Here is a 25,292-nt window from a genome sequence, read left to right as displayed (position 1 = left end):
GAGGGAAGGGAGGAGGTCATGACCTGAGAGGGGTATACACAGGCACTGGAAATGTTTGGTTTTTTCATCCTATGTGATAGTTACATGATTGTTCACTTAATAATTATTAAACTATATACATTATATATGCAATTTTCTTTATGTGTTATATCTCATCAAAAAATGTAACTAAGAGTGAATCACATGTGTTGCTAAGCAGTGTTAACTTTTTTGAGGACTTGGCTCTAAAGGGAAGGAGATAGGGTAGAAGTTACAGGAGGATTCAGGATTGAAGGAGTTTGGGTACATATGTTCACCAAAATATATATACAAGAATATTCATAGCAGCACTATTCATAACAGCCCCAAACTGGAGATTACCCAAATGCTCATCCAGCAGTAGAAAGGATAAATAAACTGTGGCATATTCACCAATGAAATATGTATAGTGATGAAAATGAATGAAGTACAACTACATGCAATAATATGGATTAATCTCAAAAGCACAATGTTGAGTCAGGATTACTAGATTTAGCAAAAGAAAAAAAATACAGAACAACCAGTTAAATTTGAATTTCAGATAAACGATGAATCATTTGTAATATAAGTATGTTCCATGAAAAATGATTCATCGTTTATCTGAAATTCAAATTTAACTAGTTATCCTATATTTTCTCTGGCAACCTTACATTGAATGAAATAAGTCAGGCACAAAGGGTTACTCTGTAGAGAAGATAGAGACTGGAAGTGGGCATAAGTGGTATGCTTATAATATTGTTTTTTGATCACCACTTATGCATCAAGCTGTATAATTAAGATGTGGGCACTTTTCTGTATGTATATTATACTTCAATTGAATGATCTATGCAATCCATCTGTAATTTATTTATAACCTATCTGGCAGGGATCTGAATATGTTTTATAGAGAAAAACTTCACAAGAAATGTACAGCACCCACACTGATTAAAGGGAGAGAAACACTTTGAATGGGTGATTTAAACCAGAATATAAATGGCCTATAAATATAAAAGTATGCTTGACTTCACTAATAACTATAGAAATGAAAATGAGATACCATTTTCACTTATCAAATTGGTAATAATACTTAAAGAAGTTAAAAAACTTGAGAAAACTTAATGATCTCATTTCTTCATGGGAATTTAGTAGTATATTTAAGAAATTTAGATGGATTTTGGGCAGATGGTAGGTTAAAGATATCCCAGGATCCCCTCTATTCCCAAGTCTGATCCATCCACTCTGTTCTTGAGCCAAGTAGGTACTGTAGTCAGCCAAGAGAATGAGGTCACAGGATGGGCCTGAGACCTGATAGTAAGGGGTGATGCAGAGATTTTCATCTGTGGAAGAGATGAGAACTCTGAGCCAAGGGCTTAGGGTCTGATGTAGTAGAGCCAAAGTACAAGGATGGGAACAGGGCTTTTGGTGAAGGGTCGGCCTTCAGGACTCTATGAACTCCTAGGGGACAGTTGATATTGTCTATGGGAGTATACCAGGTTTCTCTGGATGTGAAAATGCTGAAAAGAAACTGAAGAGTTAGGCTGGGTGCTTTCCACCTTGAGACAAGGACAGCACCAGGGAACAAGAGTACAGAGAGACTTCTTCCTGATACCTCGCAGTGGTGTGAGCAGCTTACTGACATGACAACATGCCCACTGCTACAGTGCTGGCTTATGGGCAGAAACCACTGTGCCCTTTCCAGTCACACAGCTGCTGGGACCTAAGACACTTGAGTCCCAATGAGCAGACAAAGGAAAATAACAATCCACATAAGGGGACTCCAAAGCCAAAGAAAGGACAAGCAGAACAGGCCTTTAACAAAACAGGGTTGCTGAAAGAAACAGACACTTGAGCTTAAAAAAGACCTCTCTAGGGGCACCTGGGTGGCTCAGTCAGCATCCGACTTCAGCTCAGGTCTGATCTCACAGTTCATGAGTTCGAGCCCCGCATCAGGCTCTGTGCTTACAGCTCAGAGCCTGGAGCCCATTTTGGATTCTGTGTCTCCCTCTCTCTCTGTCCCTCCCCTGCTTGCACTCTGTCTCTCTCTCTCAAAAATAAGAAATAAAAAAACATTAAAAAAAGATCTCTTTAGGTGATTAAGTACAGCATAAAAAAGACTTTCTTGAACTAAAAGAATTAAATACTATTTACCAAAACCAGTAGCAATTATCATTCCAAATATTAAAATACCAAAACCATTCTAATTTAAATCAGAAACTAGATCCTCCTGAAGAAAGCAACTGTACAAGCCCAGGGTGTATCCTTCAACATCCTTCTTCTTGCTAATAAACAAAAAATAAGAGAGTCTTAGGAATAAATATTGGCAAAGCAATCATTTTCTTTTAACTGATATGATTTTACAGTAATAAAACCCAAGACTCTAGTTTAAAAAACTTAGAACAGAGCTCTATGTATCAGGATGAATGAATCTCACAGACATAACAGTGAGTGAAAACAAAAAAACAAAACACCAGGGACAAAAGAACAAATACATTATCACTATGTATTGTTAAGGGATCTTAGAATAAGGAAATGAATGGATAAGATAAACACCACATTTAGAACGGTAGTTAAATGCACTCCCCATCCCCACCACACCCGTCAGATACAACCTGCCCTAATTCCATACCACTCAATGACACCACTCTGGCAAAGATCACCAAAAACCTCAATGGACAAATCCATCTGTCTCTTCTCAGTCCTCATCTTATGTAACCACTCTGAAACATCTGACACAGGTGACAATATCTCTTTTCTAGAAACTCTTACCTTGGCTTTTAAGCTACTACTTCTCCTGCATCTCTTCAACTGCTTTAAGTGGCTCATTTACTCCTGACTCTTTTTTTTTTTTTTACTTCTCTTAAATATTAGTGCTCCTCACTAATATTTAGTGTTGGCTCTCTTGTTATCTAGTCTTTCTCTACACAACTCTCCCTGGGCAACTTTACCCATGAATTTCAACTATTTATCTCCAGCTCAGATCTTGCTTCTTTTTTTTAAATGTTTTATTTACTTAAGCAATCTCTACACCCAGTGTGGGGATCAAACTTATGACCTGGGGATCAAATTTACCACCCTGAGATCAAAAGTCGCATCCTCTTCTGATTGAGCCAGCCAGGCCCCACCCCCACCCCCACCCCCAGATGTTGCTTCTAAGCTCTAGTTCTGAATTTCCCATTTCCTCCTGGATTTTTCTAATATGCATTTCAAATCTGACATGTCCAAAATCAAATTTATTATCTTTCTCTTTGTAGTCTGCTCTCTACCTATGTCTTCTTTTCTTGCTAATTTCCCTTCAGCTAATGGCATCTCCCACTTGACCTGAGGCCATGATTTTATCATAAACTTCTTTGCCTCATAAATCAAATCTATTGAGTACATTGCCTTCCTCCACCCCCAATAATGCAATATGCAACAAAATTCTGATGGGCCGTATCTACCCTCAGAAAATATCCAAGAGTGGCTAGCAACTTTCTTTGCTCTCAATAGGTAGAAAATTATTCCCTCTAATAGTGGGGAGCTTGGCTTTGGGAATGATATTTTATTAACTAAAGAAAACTTAATTCTGCTAGGACAAGTCACACCCTAAAGCTTCTTCCACCCTCAAAATCTACCTCAAATGTTGACAAGCACCCTAGCAAGCTTCTAGGGTCCTTAGTTCAGCTGGGCTTGTCTATAAATATCAGTAGGGCCCCTATACTCCTTATTAACCACCATCCAGAGCAAGTAAAACACAGGAGATGGAATTGATGATTATTAAGAAGCTACTATATACCAGGAATCACACTGCATGTTTTATATATATGAGTTCACTTAATCCTCACATCCCTGTGGGGGTATGTATATATTCGAATCCTATTTTACAAATGAGGAAAGTGAAGCTTTGAAGCTAAAATGGGTAACCCAGAATGTGTATGCAAAACTCTAATGCAGTTGAGTGAAATTCCTTTGAGAACCCCTAAAAGTCTTTGAAGATGCTGCCAAGTGAGAAGCCACTAACCACCTGTGAGTCTATCACTGGTGGGCTCAAGACTGCAAAATTCTTGAGAGATTGAAAGCAGATGTATAAGACTAGCAGAAGAAAAAAATACATACAGGAGAGAACTGCTGTGAAAGGTGGCACCAACTCTAGGGGTAGTGCAGACTTGAAGGTAGGGGATTCAGCAAAAAAGCTTTGGGACAATAGTCCATGGTAATTGGTTGTGGTACCAGAGTAGGAGCAGACCCCTGGGCTAGCAACCAGCGACACAGCAGGAATAACCAAACACAAACATAAGATATATGTAGGATAAAACCCTCTGTTAAAAGAAAACATCGGGGTGGGGGGTGGGCACCTGGGTGGCTCAGTCGGTTAAGTGTCTGACTTTGGCTCAGGTCATGATCTTGCGGTTATTGAGTTCAAACCCTGCATCGGGCTCCGTGCTGGAGCCTGCTTCGGATTCTGTGTCTCCTGCTCTCTCCGCCTCTTCCCCACTCGTACTCTGTCTCTCAAAAATAAACATTAAAAAAATATATATGTATATAATTGTAATAACATTGTATAGTGACAGATGGTGACTATACTTATGGGCACTGAGTAATGTATAGGATCATCGAATCACTAAGTTGTACACCTGAAACTAATATAACATTGTATGTCAACTACACTTCAATTAAAAAAATAGCTGCAAAAAATGTGTGTGTATACATATATATAATGCATAAAATGCATATATATACATATATCTAATGTATAAAGAAATACAAGGAGAAACTGACAAATCCTTGGTTATATTGTGACAAAATAACTTATTAAGCAAATAACAAGAAAGAACATGAAGGATCTGAATAATATAATTAGAGAGTTTATCTAATAGGCACATATAGAACTACATACCCAACAGAAAACACACTTTTTTCAAATACACATGGAATATCAAGAAAGACCAAACAAGAATCAGGCCAAATTTCAAAAACCAGAAGTCATACACATTTATTGGTCATAATGCAATGTATCAGAAATAAGCAATAATAGGGTACATAGAAACACCTTCTACATAATTCTTAGGTTAAAGGAAAAATGAAAAAGGCAGTATGGTCATCTAACTTAGAAATTAATAGAGGACTATTTCTCAAAATTATAAGACCATATCCAAGTGGTACTTAGAGGAAAATGTATAGTTTTAAATGTATCTTTTTAGAGAACAATTGAAAACAAGTGAACTATGCTACCAAAAGAGAGATAATCAAATGGTATACATAAAAGGAAAAAAAGAAAAAAATCTATCCTGAATGTCACTTAGGCTCTAGATCTAGCTACCAATTCGTAGGAAATATAAAGGAAAGAGAAACATATTAAAACTACATGGGATGCAATCAGCAGAATTCAGACTATGAGAAATTCTGTAAGACAACCCGATTTCTTCAATAAATATTACAGGAAATTGAGGGGTAAGGAGAGATGGAGGTGATACTCACAGATTAAAAGAAACTTAAAAAACCTATCAAGTAAGATCAATGTGTGGACTTTGCTTAGATCTTGATCCAAATAAACAGAATTTTTTTTAATGTTTTATTTTATTTTCGAGAGAGACAGAGACAGAGCGCGAGCAGGGGAGGGCAGAGAGAGAGGAAGACATAGAATCGGAAGCAGGCTCCAGACATTGAGCATGTCTGCACAGAGCCCCACGCAGGGCTTGAACCCACAAACTGTGAGATCACGACCTGAGCCAGAGTTGGATGCTTAACCAACTGAGCCACCCAGGTGGCCCCAAATAAACAGAATTAATGAGACTATTGGAAATTTGAACACTGACAAGATATTTAATGATATTAAGGAATTATTATTAATTTTTAGGTGATTATATTCTTAAAAGTTCTTATTTTTTCAGATACAAACTGAAATTAATAAAAAAATATATCTGGGATTTGCTTCAAAATAATATCAGTGGGAGAAAGTAGTCAGGATACAGGTGAAACAAGACTGGTCATAAATTAGCCATTGTTGGAACTGTAGGACAGGTACATGGGGTATTCATTATACCATGCTGACTTCTCTAAAAGCTTAAAAAAAAAGAAAAAAAAAGAACTAAGCTTTCAACTCAGGGAGCAATACAAAAAATATAACAAACAAAATAAAACAACTGAGGAAGAAGTCATTAATAGAGAGCAAAAAAAAAAAACAGAAAAAGGACAGTTAATTAACAAATTTGTCAAATGTGATAGAAAAAAAGAGAAAATACATAAACAAATGAACTAAAAGGAGAGACATAATTACAGATATAGAGATTAAAACTATAAAGTAAATCCATATGCAAAATTATGCCAATAAATTTGACAATCTAGACGAAGTGAATAGTTTTCTAAGAAAATATAAATGATCAACATTGGCTCCAGATAGAGAAAATCTAATTATTCAAGAAAACTTCAAAGATAATTCCCATGTTATTTAAACTGTACCAGACCACAGAAAAAAAATCAAAAGTTTCCCAACTAATTTTATACAGTTGGCAAAACCTTCAAACCAAAACTGGACAAAAGGAGCACACATATAAAAAAAAGTTACAGGCTACTCTCTCATAGGAACATATATGTAAATGCCCTAAATTGAAAATTAGTACATGAAACCCAGCAATGTACAGGAAGAATAACTTATCATGTTCAATTGGGGACGATTCACTGATAGAAAAGTTATTTTTACAATTCATTCTAACAATAGGTTAAAAGAAGAAAAACTACATGATCATTAATTCCCAATGATAAACTCAATACTCATTTCTTATTTTAAAAATATGTAATTCTTAGCAAACTAGGAACGAAAAGTCACTTCCTTAACTTGACAAAGGATAGCTGCCAGAGCTGTACTGATAATTAAAGGTGAAACACTGGCAATATCCCAGCTAGAGTAAAAAAAATAAAAAAATTAGAATGGCTACTATCACTAGTACTATTCAATTTTGTACTGAAATAAGAAATAAAGTACGTTAGGAAGAGGCCAAAGTGTCTACTTGAAAATAATATGAATACCTACCCAGGAACCCAAGAAACGCAACTGCCAAATAATGAGAAACTAAGAAAGCAATTCAGCAATGTGGTAAGATACAGAATCAAAATTTGAAAATTAATACTTTTCCTAGACAGGATTAAAAAATAAAATAGAAGAAGGGATATTCAAAATAGCAACACAAACTATAATACTCCAGAATATGCCTACCAAGGTAGGTGGTGTAAGAATTATATTAAGAAAACTATAAAAGCTCACTGAAAGACATAAAAGAAGACTTGAATAAAAATGCAGAGATCATGCTGCTGGAGGAGTAGGCACAATTCTCCTCAAGTTAATCTATAAATTGAATTCAGAATTTATGAAATTTGTGAATTTTTCATAGAACTTGGCAGCCTGATTCTAAAACTCATCTGGAAGAGAACATAATCAAACTGGTTCTGATAAAATAACAGTAAGGAGAAACTTGCCCTCCCAGGGATTAAAATACACTATAAACTATATCTATTAAAGGACTTAAGAATAAACAGATATACTAATAGGGCAGAATGGAGTCCAGAAATACACCTACACACATATCTTCAACCCAACATATCAAGATACCAAGTCAAATCAGTGGGTAAAGGGACTTCTTTTTAATAAATGATGCTAGAACAACCAGATATCCATGTGGGGTCAGGGGAATGATCAACCCCTATCTCACTTTATAACCAAAAACTAATTAAAGATAGATTACAAAACTAATGTAAAAGTTAAAACTATAAAGCTTCAAGTAGAAAACATGGGAGATTATCTTCATGACTCTGGGCAGGCAAAGATTTCATGGACAGGACACAAGTTTTTGTGCTAAAAGCTTTTAGAGCTTTTCTAAGCATTAATGAAAAGAAATGAGAAACCGCACTTCACAAAAATTAAAATTTCTGCTCAAAGATATCATTAAAAAGACAGACAAGCCACAGATTATAAAAGAATATTTGTAATATACACTATCTGACATTTGAATCCAAAATATATAAAGAACTCTCACAAATCATCAATAAAACGATGAATAACTCAATTTGTTAAAATGGGTAAAAGACTTGAAGGACACTTCAAAAGATACATAAATAGACAGTAAGTACATGAAAAGAGGCTCAACATTGTCATCTTTGAAATGCAAATTAGAACCATGATGAGATGCCAGTTGACACTCACGCTAATGTTTCTAAGACTGTGATGAACTGGAACTCTCATACGTTGCTGAAATGATACAAACTGTTAGAAATGGTACAAACTATGTTAGAGAACCATTAGGCATTTTCTTATACCGTTAAGCATACATCTACCTCTTCCATTCCTAGGTATTTACCCAAGAGAAATGAAAACATATATTAACAAAAAGACCTGCACATGAATGCTCAAGGCAGCCTTATTCATAATAGCTAACAACTGGGAATGACCCAAATTTCCATCTAAAGGAGAATGGAAAGACAAATAGTGGTATAATTATATAATGGAATACTACTCAGCAACACAGAGGAACACATCATTAATCAAAGCAAGAACATGGACGAATCTCCAAAAAAACCCACAACTAACCACATTATGGTAAATAAAAGCAGCCAGGCAAATAAAAATGATATGATTCCATTAATATGAAGTCTAAGAACATGCAAAATTAATCTATGGTGACAGAAGTCAGAAAGAAAGTGGTTGCTTAAGGTGGAAAATGGGTAGGGTGGGTTGACTGGGAAAGGGTACAAGGGAATGATAGTTACACAAGTGCATACACAACTATCAAAACTCAACAAACTGAACATTTAAAATATGTGCATTTTATTGTATATAAATTTTACCTCAAGAAAAAATTAGGAAAACAAAATTGGGAAAACATGAATGAAAAGATTACAAAGTTAAAAAATGAGACCGAGAAAAATATATGTAATATACATGCAACAAGTCATTAATATCTGGAATATATAAACAACTTCTAAAGTCAACAAGAGAAATATAACCTGAAAGAAGAAAAGTAATCAAAGGGTATGAACAGGCAATTCACAGAAATGGAAAGAGAAATGGCCAATAACATGAAAAAAATGTTCAATTTTTTCAGTCGATACCTCAGTTTCTAGCAATAGCTAGAAACTGGACAACCTAAATGTCATTCAAAACAGGAATAGTTAAATAAACATGGTAGACTTTGAACACTGTAGAATTCTATATAGCAGTTCTAAAAATGAGGCAGATTTATATAGTGATACAAAGAGATTTCAAAGATATCTTATTAAGAGACAAAAGGAAGTTGAAAAATAATATATGCACTATGATAGCATTTGTCTTTAAAAACAACAGGGAAACACCAATTAAAAAACCAGGCAGGTGAAAGTAGTTATTCCTAGATTAGGATTGGGAGGTAGATCAAGGGGGGCTTTTCTCTTCATCTGCGTTGCTTGTGTTTTTATACTAGGAATTTATCCATACATTACTTGTGTAATTCAAACAAAATTAACTTAAAAATACTAAAACCTGTAAAGGCATATAACAAATATATTACTACATGTATATGCACACTTATGTACAGAAAAATATCTGGTGACAATACACACCAAACTTAATAGCCACAGTTTTAAATAAGAGCCTGCTTGAAAACTTAAAAGGAAGATCTGGGGAATGAAGTGTCCACAGGGGGCTTTAAAAAGCTAGGATATATTTCTGGAGATCTAGAAAGCTATGTGCATGCTCAGGAAAGACCTAAAAATGGCAGGAAATACCTAAAAAGACCTTATCTTGTACCCCTGGCTGACTTTGAGGCCCAGTTCAAGAAGTGACTAAGATAGAGTTGTAACAAGTCTGAGTGTTAGGGACAAGCCCCAACATCTAATACAGAGCCCTAGGCAAATGCTGGAAAAGTTATAGTTCAAGGCATTTAAGGAAATCTGAGACCAATCATTGACTAACCACTAACCTTCTGTGACTGTATACTACTGGGAATTACAGAATTAGTCCAAGAAAGTCACTAAATATACTAAAGCAACAAGTTAGGTTTATTCTAGGAAAACAAGATTGGTTTAACATCCAAAAATCATTTAATGCAATAAACCATAACAACAGAATAATGAACAAAATAATATGATCATGCCAATAGATGATGAAAAATCATTTGACAAACTCATGATAAAAACACTCAACAAACTAGATATAGACAGAAATTCCTCATCCAGGTAGGGGCATCTATGAAAAACCCACAGCTGGGGTGCCTGGGTGGCTCAGTCAGTTAAGCGTCCGACTTCAGCTCAGGTTATGATCTTGTGGCTCATGGGTTCAAGCCCTACTCCAGGCTCTGTGCTGACAGCTCAGAACATGGAGCCTGTTTCCGATTCTGTGTCTCCCTCTCTCTCTCTGCCTCTCCCCTGCTCGCGCATGTGCTCGCTCTCTCTCTCTCTCTCAAAAATAAATAAACATTAAAAAAATTATAAAGAGAAAAGAAAAACCCACAGCTAACCTCATACTTAGTAGTAAAAGACTGAGTGCTTTTCCCCTAAAATCAGGAACAAGACAACAATATCCATTCTCACCACTTCTATCCAACATTGTCCTAGAGGTTCTAGCCAGGACAATGAGGCAAGAAAAGGAAATAAAGGCATCCAGACCAGCAAGGAAGAAGTAAAATTATCTCTGTTCACAGATGACATGAACTTGTATATAGAAATCCTAAAGAATCCATTAAAGACCTATTAGAACTAACAAATTCAGCAAGGTTGCAGATACAAGATCACTATACAAAGCTCAATAAACAATTTGAAAATGAAATTCCATTTACAACAGCATTGAAAAGAACAAAATATTTAGGAATAAGTTTAATAAGTGTAAAACTTATACTCTGAAAGTTAAAAAAAGTATTAAAGGATATTTAAGAAGATCTAAATGAATGGAAAGCCATTTGAGGTTTGTGAATTGAAAGACTTAATATTAAGATGGCAATACTTCCTAAATTGATCTACAGATTCAACACAATCCCTATGAAAATCCCAGCTGCCTTCTTTTCAGAAAATGACAAGCTGATCCTAACATTCATATGGAAATGCAAGGGACCCAGAATAGCCAAAACAATCTTGAAAAAGAACAAAGTTGAAGCACTCACACTTCCTGATTTCAAAACTTACTACAAAGTTACAGTAATCAAGATAGTATAGTACTGGCATAAGGATAGACATACAGATCAATGGAATAGAATTGAGATGCCAGTTGTTCTTGACAATGATGCCAAGACAGTTCCATGGGAAAGAATAGTCTTTTCAACAAATGATGCAGGGATACTTGAATATCTACATGCAAAAAGACTGAAGTTTGGACTGCCACTTCACACCATATACAAAAATTAACTCAAAATGGATCAAAGACTTAAATACAGCATCTAAAACCATAAAACTCCTAGAAAAAAACAAGCATAAATCTTTGTGACCTTGGATTAGGCATTTTTTTAAAGATATGACACCAAACACACAACAAGAGAAAAAGTAGATGAATGGATGTCATCAAGTTTTTTTAAACTGTGTGCTTCAAAGGATACCATCAGTAAGTGAAAACATAACCCAGAGAATGGGAGAAAACATTTGCAAAGCATGTATCTGATAAGGGGTTAGTATCCAGAGCATTCATAAACTGATAAGGGCTTAGTATAAAGAACACATATAACTCAACCATAAAGAGATAAATAACCCAATTAAAAAATGGGCTAAGAATCTGAAAGAACATTGTTCTAAAAAGATATATAAATTGCTGATAAGCACATGAAACAATGCTCAACATCATTAGCCATTGAGGAAATGCAAACCAAAACCACAATGAGTTATCACTTCACACGCACTAGGATGGCTACAATTAAAGAAATAATAGGGGCTCCTGGGTGGCTTAGTCGTTTAAGCATCCAACTTCAGCTGAGGTCATGATCTCACAGTTGGTGAGCTCGAGCCCCATGTCTGGTGAGCCCCGCTTCTCTCTCTCTCCCTCTCTCTTCCCCTCCTGGGATTCTGTCTCTCTCCCTCTCTGTTCCTTGATCACTTGCATCCTCTCTCTCTCAAAAATAAAAAATTAAAAAGAATGGGGGGAGAAGTATAAATAAAATAAAAAACAAAAAAATAATAAAAGTAAGAATATGAAAGAATTAGAATCCTATTTTTAGAACTAGAATTAGATTTCTAAAAATAACAATCCTAAGAAAGTTAAAGTGGTATAGTTCCTGTGAAAAACAGTCTGGCAGTTCTTCAAAAAAGTTAAACACAGAGTTATCACATGATCCAGCAATTCCACTCTTAGGTATAGACCCAAGAGAAATGAAAACATACACCCACTTGAGAACTTGTACATCAATGCTCATCCCAGCATTATTCATAAAAAACAAAAGTGGAAACAACCCAAATGTCCATCAGTGGATAAATATATATATGAATATGTATTAATAATTAATAATAGTATTAATATACTCATGTAGTAGAATATTGTTCGGCAATAAAAAGCAATGAAGTAGTGATACATGTTACACAACATGGATGAGCCTTGAAAACATTGTTAATTGAAAGAAGCCAGTCACAAAGACCATATATTGTATGATCATATGTGTATGAAATGTCCTGAATAGGCAAATCTGTAGAGACAGAAAGAAGATTGATCATAAACAGGCAGGGTGGGAGTGGGGGGAGGTTGGGAAAAAATAGGAAATGACTGCTAATGCGTGTGGGTTTTCTTTTTGGGGTGATGAAAATGTTCTAAAACTTACTGTGGTGATGGTTACACAACTTTGTGAATATATAAAAATTACTGAATTGTACAGTTTAAAGGGGTGAATTTTATGGTATATTAATTACATTTTAATTAAAAAAAATAAATTTTAAAAGTTACCATACGACCCAGCTGTTACACACTTTGGTATATACCTAAACGGAAATTAAAACATTTGTCTACACTGGGGCGCCTGGGTAGTTTGGTCAGTTGGATGTCTGACTCTTGATTTTGGCTTGGGTCATGATCCCAGGGTCATGGGATCAAGTCCCATGTTGGGCTCCATGCTGGCATGGAACCTGCTTGGGATTCTCCCTTTCTCTCCTCCTCTCCCGCTCTCCCCCACTCGTGCTCTCTCACTCTCTCTCTAAAAAATTTTAAAAAACAAAAACAAAAAAACCAAAAAAACCCATTTGTCTACACAAAAACTTATACACAGATGCTCAGAGAGCAATATTCAAAATAGCCAAATTGGATGCAACTGATACAAACAAAATGTTGTATATCCATACACCAGAATATGATTCTGCAATAAAAGTGAATGAAGTATGGATGATCCTTAAAAATCTTATGTTAAGTGAAGCAAGCCACTCCCAAAAGACCACATATTCTATGACTATATTTATACGAAATACAGGTTATGGTTGCCTAGGGCTAGAGAAGGGGGTGGGAATGGGGAGTGACTGCTAATTGGTATGGAGTCTCTTTTTGAGGTTGATAATAATGTTCTAAAATTAGATTGTGGTGATGGTTGCACAACTCTGTGAATATACTAAAATCCACCGAAATGTACAGTTTACATGAGTGATTTTTATGGTATGTGAATTAGATCTCAATAAAGCTGTTAAAAAAAACTCAGAACTGTAAACCTAAAAAAAGACAGAGGCAGAAGAACCTTTAAAAATAGTATTAAGAAGGCTAAATCTCACAGTGCAAACACAGAACAAAAAGGGCACTTTCAAATACATTCAGAACAAAAAGCTGAATGAGGAAGAAATAGGTCTCTGCCCTGTGCCAGCAGTATAATAATGATGTATGACAGAGGTAAAATTCCTCAATTACTATTTTTGCTTCTGCATTCTCAGTTCCCCAGAGGGAACTGAAGCCCAATATGAGTAAAGGGGTAGTAAGTGAGAACTGAACTACTTTAACAGGAGTTCAAATATCTTGGGCCAGAGGAATTATTACCAAGAAAAATGAGAGTAATTTCAAATAAGAATGCTGAAGCTATGTCAATGATCTTTGAGGAAGCACAGAGAAAGACATTCCAGAAGACTGGACAGATGCAATTTCAATTTTCAAAAAAAAAAAAAAGAGGTATAAGTTAATTCTATAAATTACAGACCAGTAAGTTTGATGTAAGTCTTCTAGATTATTATGGGACAGAATATTACAGGGATGGCTTGCAAGAACCTACGAATGGAAGAATAAACGCTAGAAGCCAGCTTGAATTCACGAAGTCAATTTAGGCTAATCCTTATTTCTTTTTTTTTTTGAAATTTTTTAGAGAGCACGTGTGAGTGTGGGGAGAGGGACAGAGGAAAAGAGAGAGAATCCCAAGCTAAGTGTAGAGTCCAACAAAGGGCTCAATATCACAACCCTGAGATCATGACCTGAGCCGAAACCAAGAGTCAGATGCTCAACTGACTGAGCCATCTGGGTGCCCCTATTTCTTTTTTGTACTGTTACTGAACTGGTAGCTATGAGAAATATGGCAGACATAGTATACCTGAACTGTGGCAAGGCATTTGGCAAAATCTTTTATGAGATCCTTAGGTACAACATTGAGAAATAGGAGCTGGTTGTTAATTTTTGTTAACTAGATTAATTTTTGTTACCTAGAATAATCATTTGAAAGATCATTCCCAAAGCATGCAGATTACCAGGCCACTATCATGCTAGACAAATGTGTCTTATAGCATACACCACGGGGTTCTTTCAGCCTTAGGAGCTTCATTGTGTATATCCAACAACTTAAATGAATATCTGGAAACCATGCTGATGAGGTTTATAAGTGACAGTGTCTGATAAGGACAGTGAATGCTTCAGATGACAGAATCAGGATACTGATTTTAATCATAAGTAGCTGGGGGGTAAAACAGAACAAAAACTAAAACTTGCCTGGACCAGATGAAATCAAACCCAGGGCCAGATCCAAATCTCATCCCTACATTAGAAAATGAGTGTAAGGGAAAGAAACAATGTTTCACTATTTCTGAAATCAGCCTCAAACTTGAATTGCAGCTACCTTTAGAATACGACCTGAAATACTTCAGTCAAGGCAGCAACAACACAGTAAGAGTACTGCAAATTTTCATCTACAACTGTGGCCTTAATTTCTCTCACCCTCTTTTAGACGGTCCCCTTCAGCCTTGGTTTTCTTCTGTCTTTCTGATCCGGCAAGGTCTACAAGATGCAACTTGGAGCGAAAACTGCTATTCCTGTGATGACAAGAGGACACCAATGAGAACAGTACATGAGCTTGAAGGCAGCTGAGTGTCAAAGCTGACCTGCTGGCTCTCATGTTCTTCCAAGTCAGCTCAAATGGCTCCACTGGTTACCAGGACTCAGAGTACTGATCTCCGAGGAATTGTCAATCAGCCAAAGAAGCAACTTAATACTCAACTTCAGTTGAACTAAGTTAAAAATGTTGACTCTTGAAGCTGTAACTGTAACTTACTTGTCGCTTTTCTTTCTTTGTTCGATGGAGATTGTAAAGATGGCATGAGATCGGGATGACTGGGAGTTCATAGCTGTGGAGGCCACAGTCCTACAGTTGTTACCCTGTTCCAAACAGGAAACGGTATCCAGAGCAACTAAAACAGTCTTCTCGGTGAGTCCCACAATCTAATTCAGAGAAAGAAAAAAATTTCCTTAAGATTCAACTTTATTTACTTATTTTAGATTCTACTTTAAATACTTCATCAGAGATATAGGGATTGGTAGTTTAAAAAAATAATGCTTTTATGTTCCAATAGAACCTCAATAAATAGAACAGTTGTGGTAATGAGGACTGTTTGACTAGCAACTCTGTGATCACTGCAAACCAAGGTCTCTAATCTCCCCTAGGGACTTCCAAAACAAGGGTACCAGACAATACTGGAGCTAGAAGAGATCTCCAGATTTTAGGATAAAGCAATGAATAGGTGCCTTCTGGAGAACCCCCAAGTGAAGGTAAGCTTTGGCCCCAAGAAGGGCAACACAAATAGTTATGGTATTTCTCTTTACTACTTTCTCCATGTGACCCTATGATCCTTCGTATACCTCTGACCTGTTTTATACTTCATTTTCACTAGGGGAAATAGCAGGAAAACAGAGTCCTAGGCTTGGTACATATCCACCCAAGAGAATTTGTACAAGTTAAAATCTCTTGGAGTCTCTGAAGATTGCCCTAGATGATTATAATGTTCCTTCTAGCCCAAATATGCTATTATTTTATTACTCCATGGCTCCCAAATCTACATCTGTGGCCCTAATTTCTAGTCTTTCATTTCAAATTGCCTGCCTCTTACACTTTGAAAACAGTGAATTATAAACCAAACTCATCTTCCTTCCACCAACACTGATTCTCTCCACTACCTCTCCACTTCTATCAGTATCTCTGTTCTCAAAACCTCAGATTCACCTTCAATTCTTTGCCTCCCATTTCTCCCTGTCTCATCTATCACCAGCTCCTAGTCATTTTTCTTTTGCATCCATCACTTCCTTTTCCTTTCCACATCTACTTGCCTAGTCCAGGCGAATCTTACTTCATGCGTGAAGAATAAGGCAAAGTTTCTCCAACTGGCCTTCCTCATCTGTCTTCCTAGTATGTCTCCTTTTCAGTCTACTTCTGTTCAGTCTCCCTAAAATCCTGCTTCCTAAAATGTCACCAAATTACTAAGTTCTGCGCTAAATAATGAGGATCCAAGGAGATTTTTCTTTGAAGTGTATGTATTTATTTTGAGAGAGAGAGAGAAAGAGAGAGCACATGCGCATACATGAGTGGTATAGGGGCAGAGAGAGAGGGAGAGAGAGAATCCCAAGCAGGCTCCGCACTGACAGCAAACCACAAGATCATGACCTGAGCCGAAATCAAGAGTCTGCTGCCCTACCGAGCCACCCAGGTGCTCCCAAGGAGATTTTTAAGACATTCTTAAACTTCAGGAGCTAACATAGCTGGATAGATACACACATAAGACAAAATCTTGGTAAAAGTGGCCATAGCAATCTCATTTATAAACTGTTCACAGGGATGGAACACATGATGCTTTAGCCTGGCTTCATAATCTGGTCCTAACACATCTATTAATTCTCAACTCAAATTCTCTAATCCAGACAGACCGGTGTAGTCTTATTATCCCCAAGAGTATATTTCCTGTTTTCCTGCTTAAGCTACTCCTTGCTACAAGAATACCCTTACTTCTATTCTCTACTTATATTCCATCCATCCCATTTGAAGAGTGTTTACAAACTTGTTCTTACCCACTCTAATTTAAGTCAGATACTCACACTTCTTTGAGAATTTTACCTCAAATAATGCTTGGGATTTAATTCCTGTCTTGTCATGCATATAAAAGATCTTGGAAATGGGCCAAAACCTGGCTCAGTACCAATATTCTTTCTGGCAATAGCACACATTTTGCCCAGGTTTTGTATCCCCACTATCCAAATTGTCTCCCTATATTCCAAATTTTTCAGGCTTTCAAATAAGTCTGACCTTTCAAGCCTTGTTTTAATACCTGGCTAATGACCAGAAAAAAAAAATCATAAGCACAGCTGCTCCTCATGTACCTGTATCCTAAACCTTCAACTTTCCATGCAGGGAAGAGAGGAAGGAAAAGGAGATGGGTAAGATACTATTTTACCAATTTTTCCTAAGTTATATAGACTAATCTACTTCCAGCCTTGGATTCTCCACCCCTGAATACTCAAGCTGGAGCTAGATCCAAGCTGTGCATGTTTTTGATTCTAGCTTCTGGATTTGGTCCACTCCCGTATACTAAACTCCCAACCTTGCCTTGAATTTTCTGTTCAGCTCCTCATCCCACATCTAAACCATATGACAGAAGCCTCTCATGTAAGTGATCTCTTCTTCCTTTGGTACTTATGGATTTTAAATTTTTTATATTATTCACCCTTTTTCCTTTTTAAATATCATCCCACTGCCTAGCACAATGTCTGTTACAGTGCTGTCCCAACAAATTTTCTGTGACCATGGTTATGTTATCTGTGCTGTCCTACAGTAGCCACCAGCCACATATAGCTAGTGGGCACTTGATATGTGGCTGGTGTGATGAAGGGACTCAATTTTAAATTTCATTATATTTTAGTTCATTTAAGTTTAAATAGCCATTCGTGGCTAGTGGTTACTGTACTAAATAAATAGCCTGGTCTTAGAACTCTGTAAATAATAAATATTTAATTGATTGATATTAACATTCCTTCAAGAGGTAACAGGAAGATAACCCTCAGTTTGTTCTCTGTATTTAAGAGTATCTTATGGTTTGCCTCCCTCCCTGTTTTTTTTTTTTTTTAATTTTTTTTCAACGTTTTATTTATTTTTGGGACAGAGAGAGACAGAGCATGAACAGGGGAGGGGGAGAGAGAGAGGGAGACACAGAATCGGAAACAGGCTCTAGGCTCTGAGCCATCAGCCCACCTCCCTCCCTGTTTTTATCTTATTTTATTAGGGGAGTGGGATGGGGGGATTGGGCTAAATGAGTGACAGGTATTAAGGAGGGCACTGGGTGCTATATGTAAATGATGAATCACAAAATTCTATTCCTGAAACCAGTACTGCACAATATATTAAAGAATTTAAATAAAAATGAGAAATAGGTAACAGGAAGATGATAAAACTTCCTTCCCCACAAGAGCTCCCATTTAGGAATTCTAGATTAACAAAGGGAATTAAGATCACACAAAACCCGAAAGACTGAGATGTCAGTAGTCATTTAAAACCACAGTGGCGGGGCGCCTGGGTGGCGCAGTTGGTTAAAGCGTCTGACTTCAGCCAGGTCACAATCTCACGGTCCGTGAGTTCGAGCCCCGCGTCAGGCTCTGGGCTGATGGCTCAGAGCCCGGAGCCTGTTTCCGATTCTGTGTCTCTCTCCCTCTCTGCCCCTCCCCCGTTCATGCTCTGTCTCTCTCTGTTCCAAAAATAAATAAACGTTGAAAAAAAAAAAACACAGTGGCAAATAAAAGAGATGTAAATGTTAGTGGTGGCCAACATTTTTCAGTAACATTAAATGAGAGACAAACACACCTTTATGCCTTCCTTAGGATCTTCCCGTATATTTATTTGAGAGGCTTTCTCACGAGACGGGCATAGAAGATCCAAGATTTCTTCGTTGTAAATCTGGTATTGTTAAAAATAAAGTGGCAAACACAAGATGTTAATAGTGGTAATCTTGGGTGACTTTTAAAATTCTTTGCGACTTCCTGTATTAAAAATATTTTACAACATTTTATTCTTATAATAAAGAAAAGGACTTTAATTCTACATGTAACCATTTGATACTTACAAGAATGAATTCAGATATTAGTTGTAACAAAATTGAGACTGCTCTTAAGACAGTTTCTTGGGAATAGTGGACACAATGAAAAGTTACATGGGTGCCCAAATCCAGTTCTTTGATGGTGGCATGACAGTATCACCTTCCTGATTGTTAAAATGTAAGTAAAGGGTCCTTATTGGAGGGAGGAAATGAAAAGCAAACAGGAGAAGTGGCAACCAATATTTCAACAACCAGAACTCTAAGAACTTAGAACAGTGTTTAGTGGATAGTAAGCACCATATTTGTTTGCTATTATGGCTGTTGCTACTATTTAACATACGAAGTTCTTAAGTAATTTTTACATTTGATTACCTTGACCACAACTGGGTTAATCAAGATATCCAAAAAGGCTAATCTTAATGATGTTTAACTCCCCATCTTCCAACTCCACACCTCCTATATATATTAAGATTCAACTCCAGGATGAAGTATTCACATACAATATATAATTGCATGCTTAAATTATGTAAGTTTAATTATTGCTTATTAAAGATATCACTACTAAGGAACTAACCAACTAGTTTCCCAGAAGCCACAAATTTCTTAAACAAAGGTTTGATGTCATAGGTTAGATATAACTGGCCCATCTACTTGTATAGTGATATTCACTAGAATGAAAACACCACAAGGGTAGGGATTTTAATGTTTTGTTCATTGATATATCTTAAGTAGCTAGAACAGGTCCTGTAACGCAGTAGGTATTTAATAACTATCTGTTGAATAAACACATTCTATTATCACACACACAGCTCAATACTTCACCCACTTTTTATAACATTCTTCCTGAAACTAGAAGCATTATCACTTAGGCTTCAAAATAATAAAGGGAAATCAGATATTCTTCTGCATACTCTACAGGGAATCAGCAGTGGAAGCCAAATTGGAATTAAAGAATTCCTATTATCTTTTTATACGGCAATGCCAACTCCTCTAACAATGATTAAACAGACTCTTCTGACAAGAAAAGAACTGGGTGGGAGCCAGATCCAACTGAGCCAGTAAATTTTCTCTATCAGTTTATTAAAATGTAATTTACTAAAAATGCAATTTACTAATTTGAGTCATGCCGGGAAAAACATGATTTGGATTTTTTTTTTCCACCCAAGTTACATTTGAATTCTATATAATTAAAGATAAATCATTTACCTCCAAGTATGATACTTTCAGAGTAAATTCGATGTCACTCTTTTTATCAATTTCTTTGAAGAGAAATTGTATTACCCTAGGAATAACCCCAACTGTTGGTTCATTCTCTTGCTCTGCAGTGTATGCACCTCCCATTGAATAGGTTTTTCCAGAGCCAGTTTGCCCATAGGCCAGGACGGTTGCATTGTATCCTGGCAAAACAGAAGTCACATACATAGTGGTGTTTAAATATTTTCAACCAATCAATATACTCAACTTCTTTCAGCAATTATTTGCAACAAAATTGAGACTGCTCTCTTAAGACAAGGGTCTCTTAGGACTAGCAGACATACAGAAAACTTAGATGGGTGCCATGATTTTGCATTAGTCCAAATAAGCAAAGAAAAAAAATACCAACTCCAGAATATGTGCCCCTCTTTGTGGCCCTTAAAAGCTAGGAAGTAAAACATTTATTTAGCTAGTTATTTAAATGTTATTTTTGAGAGACAGAGTGAGAGCAAGCGAGCAGGGGAGAGGCAGAGAAAGAGGGGGACAAAATCTGAAGCAGGCTCCAGGCTCTTAGCTGTCAGCACAGAGCCTGATGTGGGGCTTGAACTCATGAACCATGAGATCATGACCTGAACCGAAGTTGGACGCTTAACCGACTGAGCCACCCAAGTACCCCAAAGAAGTAAAACATTTAAAGATATGAATGAGGTAATAAAGGTGGCCCAGTCACTGTCAAAAAGCCATTCAGAGCTTTATAATTCTACTTCTAGCAATTCTAAATTATGGGAATTAAATGAAAGTCTTAGAAGTTGCATAAATAGAAGGAATTCCAACATATATGTTTTTGATTACCAGTCTTCATCTGAAAAGGCAACAACATAGATTTTTTATAACCAATGAAAGCATCCACTCCCTATTTAAACTCTCAGTCCATCTGGACCATATTATCAGGCTTCTTATAGACATGTCATCATTTAAGTATGATTTAATGTGATATATGTTCTTGGCCTTTTTTTTTCTTTTTAAAAGAACTTGTATGTCTAAATGAAGACCGTGATATTCTGAAAGATCATAAGATGTTAAATCAAGATTTCCACTGTAATAAATAGCTAGTGTCAACTGGCACAACTACAGAGCAAAAACATAACATTCCATAATCATCTACAATACCACAGATATGTGTATATAGTAGTAACTGGGGAAACCAAGTTTCAGTACTTTTTCCAAAATATTCAGGGCTCTCTGGTATTGGGAATTCAGAGTAGAAGAGGATGTCACTCAGCTGAGTGAAAAAATATTGGCTTTGCCTTTGCAACTGAGAGCAATGTTAATCAAACATATACATATTAGAATCGCTACCTACTTTATATTGCCTCTAAAGACTATAATTTGATTCTTATAGTTTCCCAAGTTAAGATAAAAGTAGAACTATAGGGCTCTTACTAAACCGTGAAGGTACATTCTGAGGAAGATGACCAGATGATGAAGGGCCTGGGAACCATATTGTTTCTGGAATAACTAAAGGAAAGGAGGGATGGTTAATTAGAAGACTTAGATAGAATCATATAATTGTCTTCCAAATGTGTAAATAGGAAAAAGTTTAACTTTATAGTGAAGAAGCCTCGCAGACAACACTGTAATCAAATGATCAAAATGAACATCAGCAGTAACGAAATAAGTCATCATGTGCTGCTTGATAAGATTCAAAGGAAAGAATACAGCACCACTTCTGTGATATTCCTACTGAAGATATGCAACCTGAATCTAATCATAACATCAGACACACCAAAACTGATAAACAGTTTACAAAATTACTGGCTTGTGATCTTCAAAAAAGACTGGAAAAACTTTAAAATGAAACAGACTATACGGAGGGAGTACAACTATATACAATAAGTGCTTTTAAATGAGATCCTTTTACTCTAGAGGACATTATTGGGACAATTGGTGAAACTTGAAAGAAGTCTGAGGGCTAGATGGTAGCAATACATCTACAATACAGCAATGCTTATTTCATGATTTTGATCTTTATATTGTAGTTATGTAGGAGGAAGCCCTTGATTGTAGCCAATATACATACACATTCAGGGTGCATCAGGTCAACAATTCATCTCAAATGATAGAGGAAAAAAAGTTCTTTATGCTGTTTTTGCAACATTTCTATAAGTTTGAGATTATTGCTTTAATGTTTTTTAAAAAAACTTTAAGTTTATTAATTTATTTTGAGAGAGACAGAGAGAGAGAGAGAGCGCGCGCAGGGGAGGGGCAGAGAGGGAGGGAGACAGAGAATCCCAAGCAGGCTCTGCACTAACAGTGCAGAGCCCAACTCAGGTCTTGAACTCACAAGCCACAAGGTCATGACCTGAGCTGAAATCAAAAGTCCAATGCTTAGCCAACTAAGCCACTCAGGTGTCCCTGATTTAATATTGAAAAAATGTAAAACAGTGTTCAATGTGTCCTGAGCCATAACATCATTTAAAAAAGTGGGGAAAAAAAAAACATGTGAATAGCTGTTGCCTGTAAGAAGGCTTCTATTTACCTAGAGGGATGAACTAACATCACTGGAAATTATAGGGAAGCAAATTTCATCTCAATATAATCTAACCCAATTAGAGTTGTCCAAAATCCAACCAATAGGACCCCCTATTGCAAGTTAGTGAGTTCCCTATCCCTATTTAAAAGAATTTTAAATAGATGGTGTAAGTTCACTTAGAGATATTGCTGGAAAGTATTTTTCTTTGGATACAAAGTAAGACTAGGTGATGTACAAACATGCCTTTCATCTTTAAGGGACTGGTGTGCCATGCTTCTACTTCTACGTAGCTCTCTGCTTTGAATCCTGAATAACCTCTGTACTAAAATAACAATCATTAGGGGTGCCTGGGTGGCTCGGCCGGTTGAGTGTCCTTTTAGCTCAGGTCATGATCTCACCGTTCTTGAGTTTGAGCCCCATAATGGGATTGCTGCTGTCAGCACAGAGCCCACTTCGGATCCTCCATCCCTCTCTCTCTCTGCCTCTCCCCTACTCACTCTCTCTCTCTCTCTCTCTCAAAAATAAACATTAAAAAAAGAATAACAATAATTAGACATCTCTCAGACATTGCTCCCTTCTTTAGAACCCTGCTATGGTCTTCAACAACACTAAAGCCTTAGCTTCTTTAATAAAGATTATTAACTGGTCAGAGTATTCGGGGGCTTTAGAAAATATCCTTCTTCACCTAAGGATTCTACTCATCATTCAAAACCTATCTCAAAGATTTCCTGTGTTGTGAAATTCACCCCTAATCCCCCGGCAATATTAGTGCTATCCTTTAGGTTATCATACCACTTTGAACACAGTGCTACTTCTATAGCAGGATTGAGTCTATTGTGCATTTTTAACTTTTAAAATGTCTTTTCTTAGGAGTGCCTGGGTGGCTCACTCAGTTAAGCGTCCGACTTCCACTCAGGTCATGATCTCACAGTTGGTGAGTTCAAGCCCCACATCAGGCTCTGTGCTGACAGCTCAGAGCCTGGAGCCTGCTTTGGATTCTGTGTGTGTGTGTCTCTCTCTGCCCCTCCCCGACTTGTGCTCTCCCTCAAAATTCAAATGTAAATAAATATTAAAATAAAATAAAGTGTCTTTTCTTAAAGGTAAGTGCAAAAAGGTTAAAATTTTTTATGTATTTAAAATTATGTATGTAGTCATCCACTTCCACTCCTACTCCTGGACTTTGAACTCCTCCAGGGCCTGGAAGCTATATGATCTTTCTCTGAATCCCTCAACAGGCTTTGCAGTACCTGGGCCTTAAGTAGGTTGGCATACCGATCATCTTCAGCACCCATAAAAGAACTTAGAATCTAATGGAGTTCCAGGACAAACAAACAAAAAATGTATATACAAGGCAAAGATGAGCAGAACCACCTACAACAAATACGGTATCAAACTACTTTCAAGCGTACAGACTTTCACAAATGACACTGGGTTAGTTCCTAGGCTGTGGGCTTTTTTAAGGCAGGGCTCATGTTTCATTTGTTCCTACATTTGCAGCACCGAGGCACAGTGCCTGACATAATACACGCTCGAGGAGTAGAAGAATTACATAGCCTCACCTTTAAATACGCCTTTTATGAGTGGTGCTACTGCTGTATTGAAGACTTCTTCCTGTTCAGTAGAGGGGTCAAACACAAAATCGTAGGTAAAGGATTTGTCAGTACCAACCACCACCTAGAGAAGGCAAAGAACAAGGAGTAAGAAAAAAAAAAAAATGAAAGGCAAGACCACGCCCCTCACTGCCATTTGGCCCCAGCTGTTCAGAGGCCAGCCCCGGACTCGCCTACGCACCTGTGGCTCCCCGGGTACGAAGGAAAGGCACATCTGGCAGCCCTCACTAATCTCTTTGGGGACCAGAGGGCGACATCGCAATGCCACTCTTACTGGAATTCCCTTCACCTCTTCCTTCATGATCCTACCGCAGCACCGTCTCTGAGGGGAGAAAAGAAGACACTTGCTGATGAATTTTGGTAGGTCAGGAGGGGTGGGAGTTCCAGTCCTCCTCGGAGGGTGGGATGGATTGGTTACGGAACTCAGCAGAAGCGGCGGCAGCCTCCCCATCCCAGGGGGGATTGCTGCCTCAGGAAAGTCACTGTCCCTCAGACAGGGCAGCCCGTCAGCCCGACACTCTGAAGAGAGCGAAGTGGAGTCTGAAATGAAAAGGAAAGCCCCCGGCGGAGATGACGACAAAGAACCAAAGCCCCACGGTACCAGGAAAGGCAGATCCTGAGCTAAGGTGTGCCCCCTTCACTCACCAAACTAAACGTCCCTTCCCCGATCTCCCACCGCCCTATCTCAGCCGGAGCTTTAACCGCCAAGTTTCAAATCGGTCCCTGAGACGCCAGCCAATCGA

The 25,292-nt window shown here is 37.3% G+C and overlaps 1 protein-coding gene across 2 annotated transcripts in view; it reads right to left on the bottom strand.

Moving 5' to 3' along the window:
• The window catches only part of KIF4A (kinesin family member 4A), a 129,080-nt gene extending 103,855 nt beyond the window's left edge, over positions 1–25,225 (bottom strand). The window contains exons 1-7 of one of the 2 annotated variants that reach the window (XM_043571000.1): positions 25,195–25,225; positions 24,731–24,871; positions 24,499–24,613; positions 20,419–20,609; positions 18,981–19,073; positions 15,414–15,580; positions 15,080–15,174 (exon numbers count right to left, since the gene is read on the bottom strand). In XM_043571000.1, the coding sequence (XP_043426935.1) occupies positions 15,080–15,174; positions 15,414–15,580; positions 18,981–19,073; positions 20,419–20,609; positions 24,499–24,613; positions 24,731–24,850 (781 nt within the window). In that variant the 5' untranslated portion in view covers positions 24,851–24,871; positions 25,195–25,225. Of the gene's footprint in view, positions 1–15,079; positions 15,175–15,413; positions 15,581–18,980; positions 19,074–20,418; positions 20,610–24,498; positions 24,614–24,730; positions 25,100–25,194 lie in introns of those variants that run through there. The other variant, XM_043571001.1, reaches the window with a different exon arrangement.
• Between the last annotated feature and the right edge of the window lie 67 nt (positions 25,226–25,292).

This window comes from Prionailurus bengalensis, chromosome X (genome assembly GCF_016509475.1).
Source record: "Prionailurus bengalensis isolate Pbe53 chromosome X, Fcat_Pben_1.1_paternal_pri, whole genome shotgun sequence".
Classification (NCBI taxonomy): domain Eukaryota; kingdom Metazoa; phylum Chordata; class Mammalia; order Carnivora; family Felidae; genus Prionailurus; species Prionailurus bengalensis.
The sequence above is the reverse complement of the archived record's forward strand: the minus strand, read 5'-3'. Positions and strand labels throughout refer to the sequence as shown.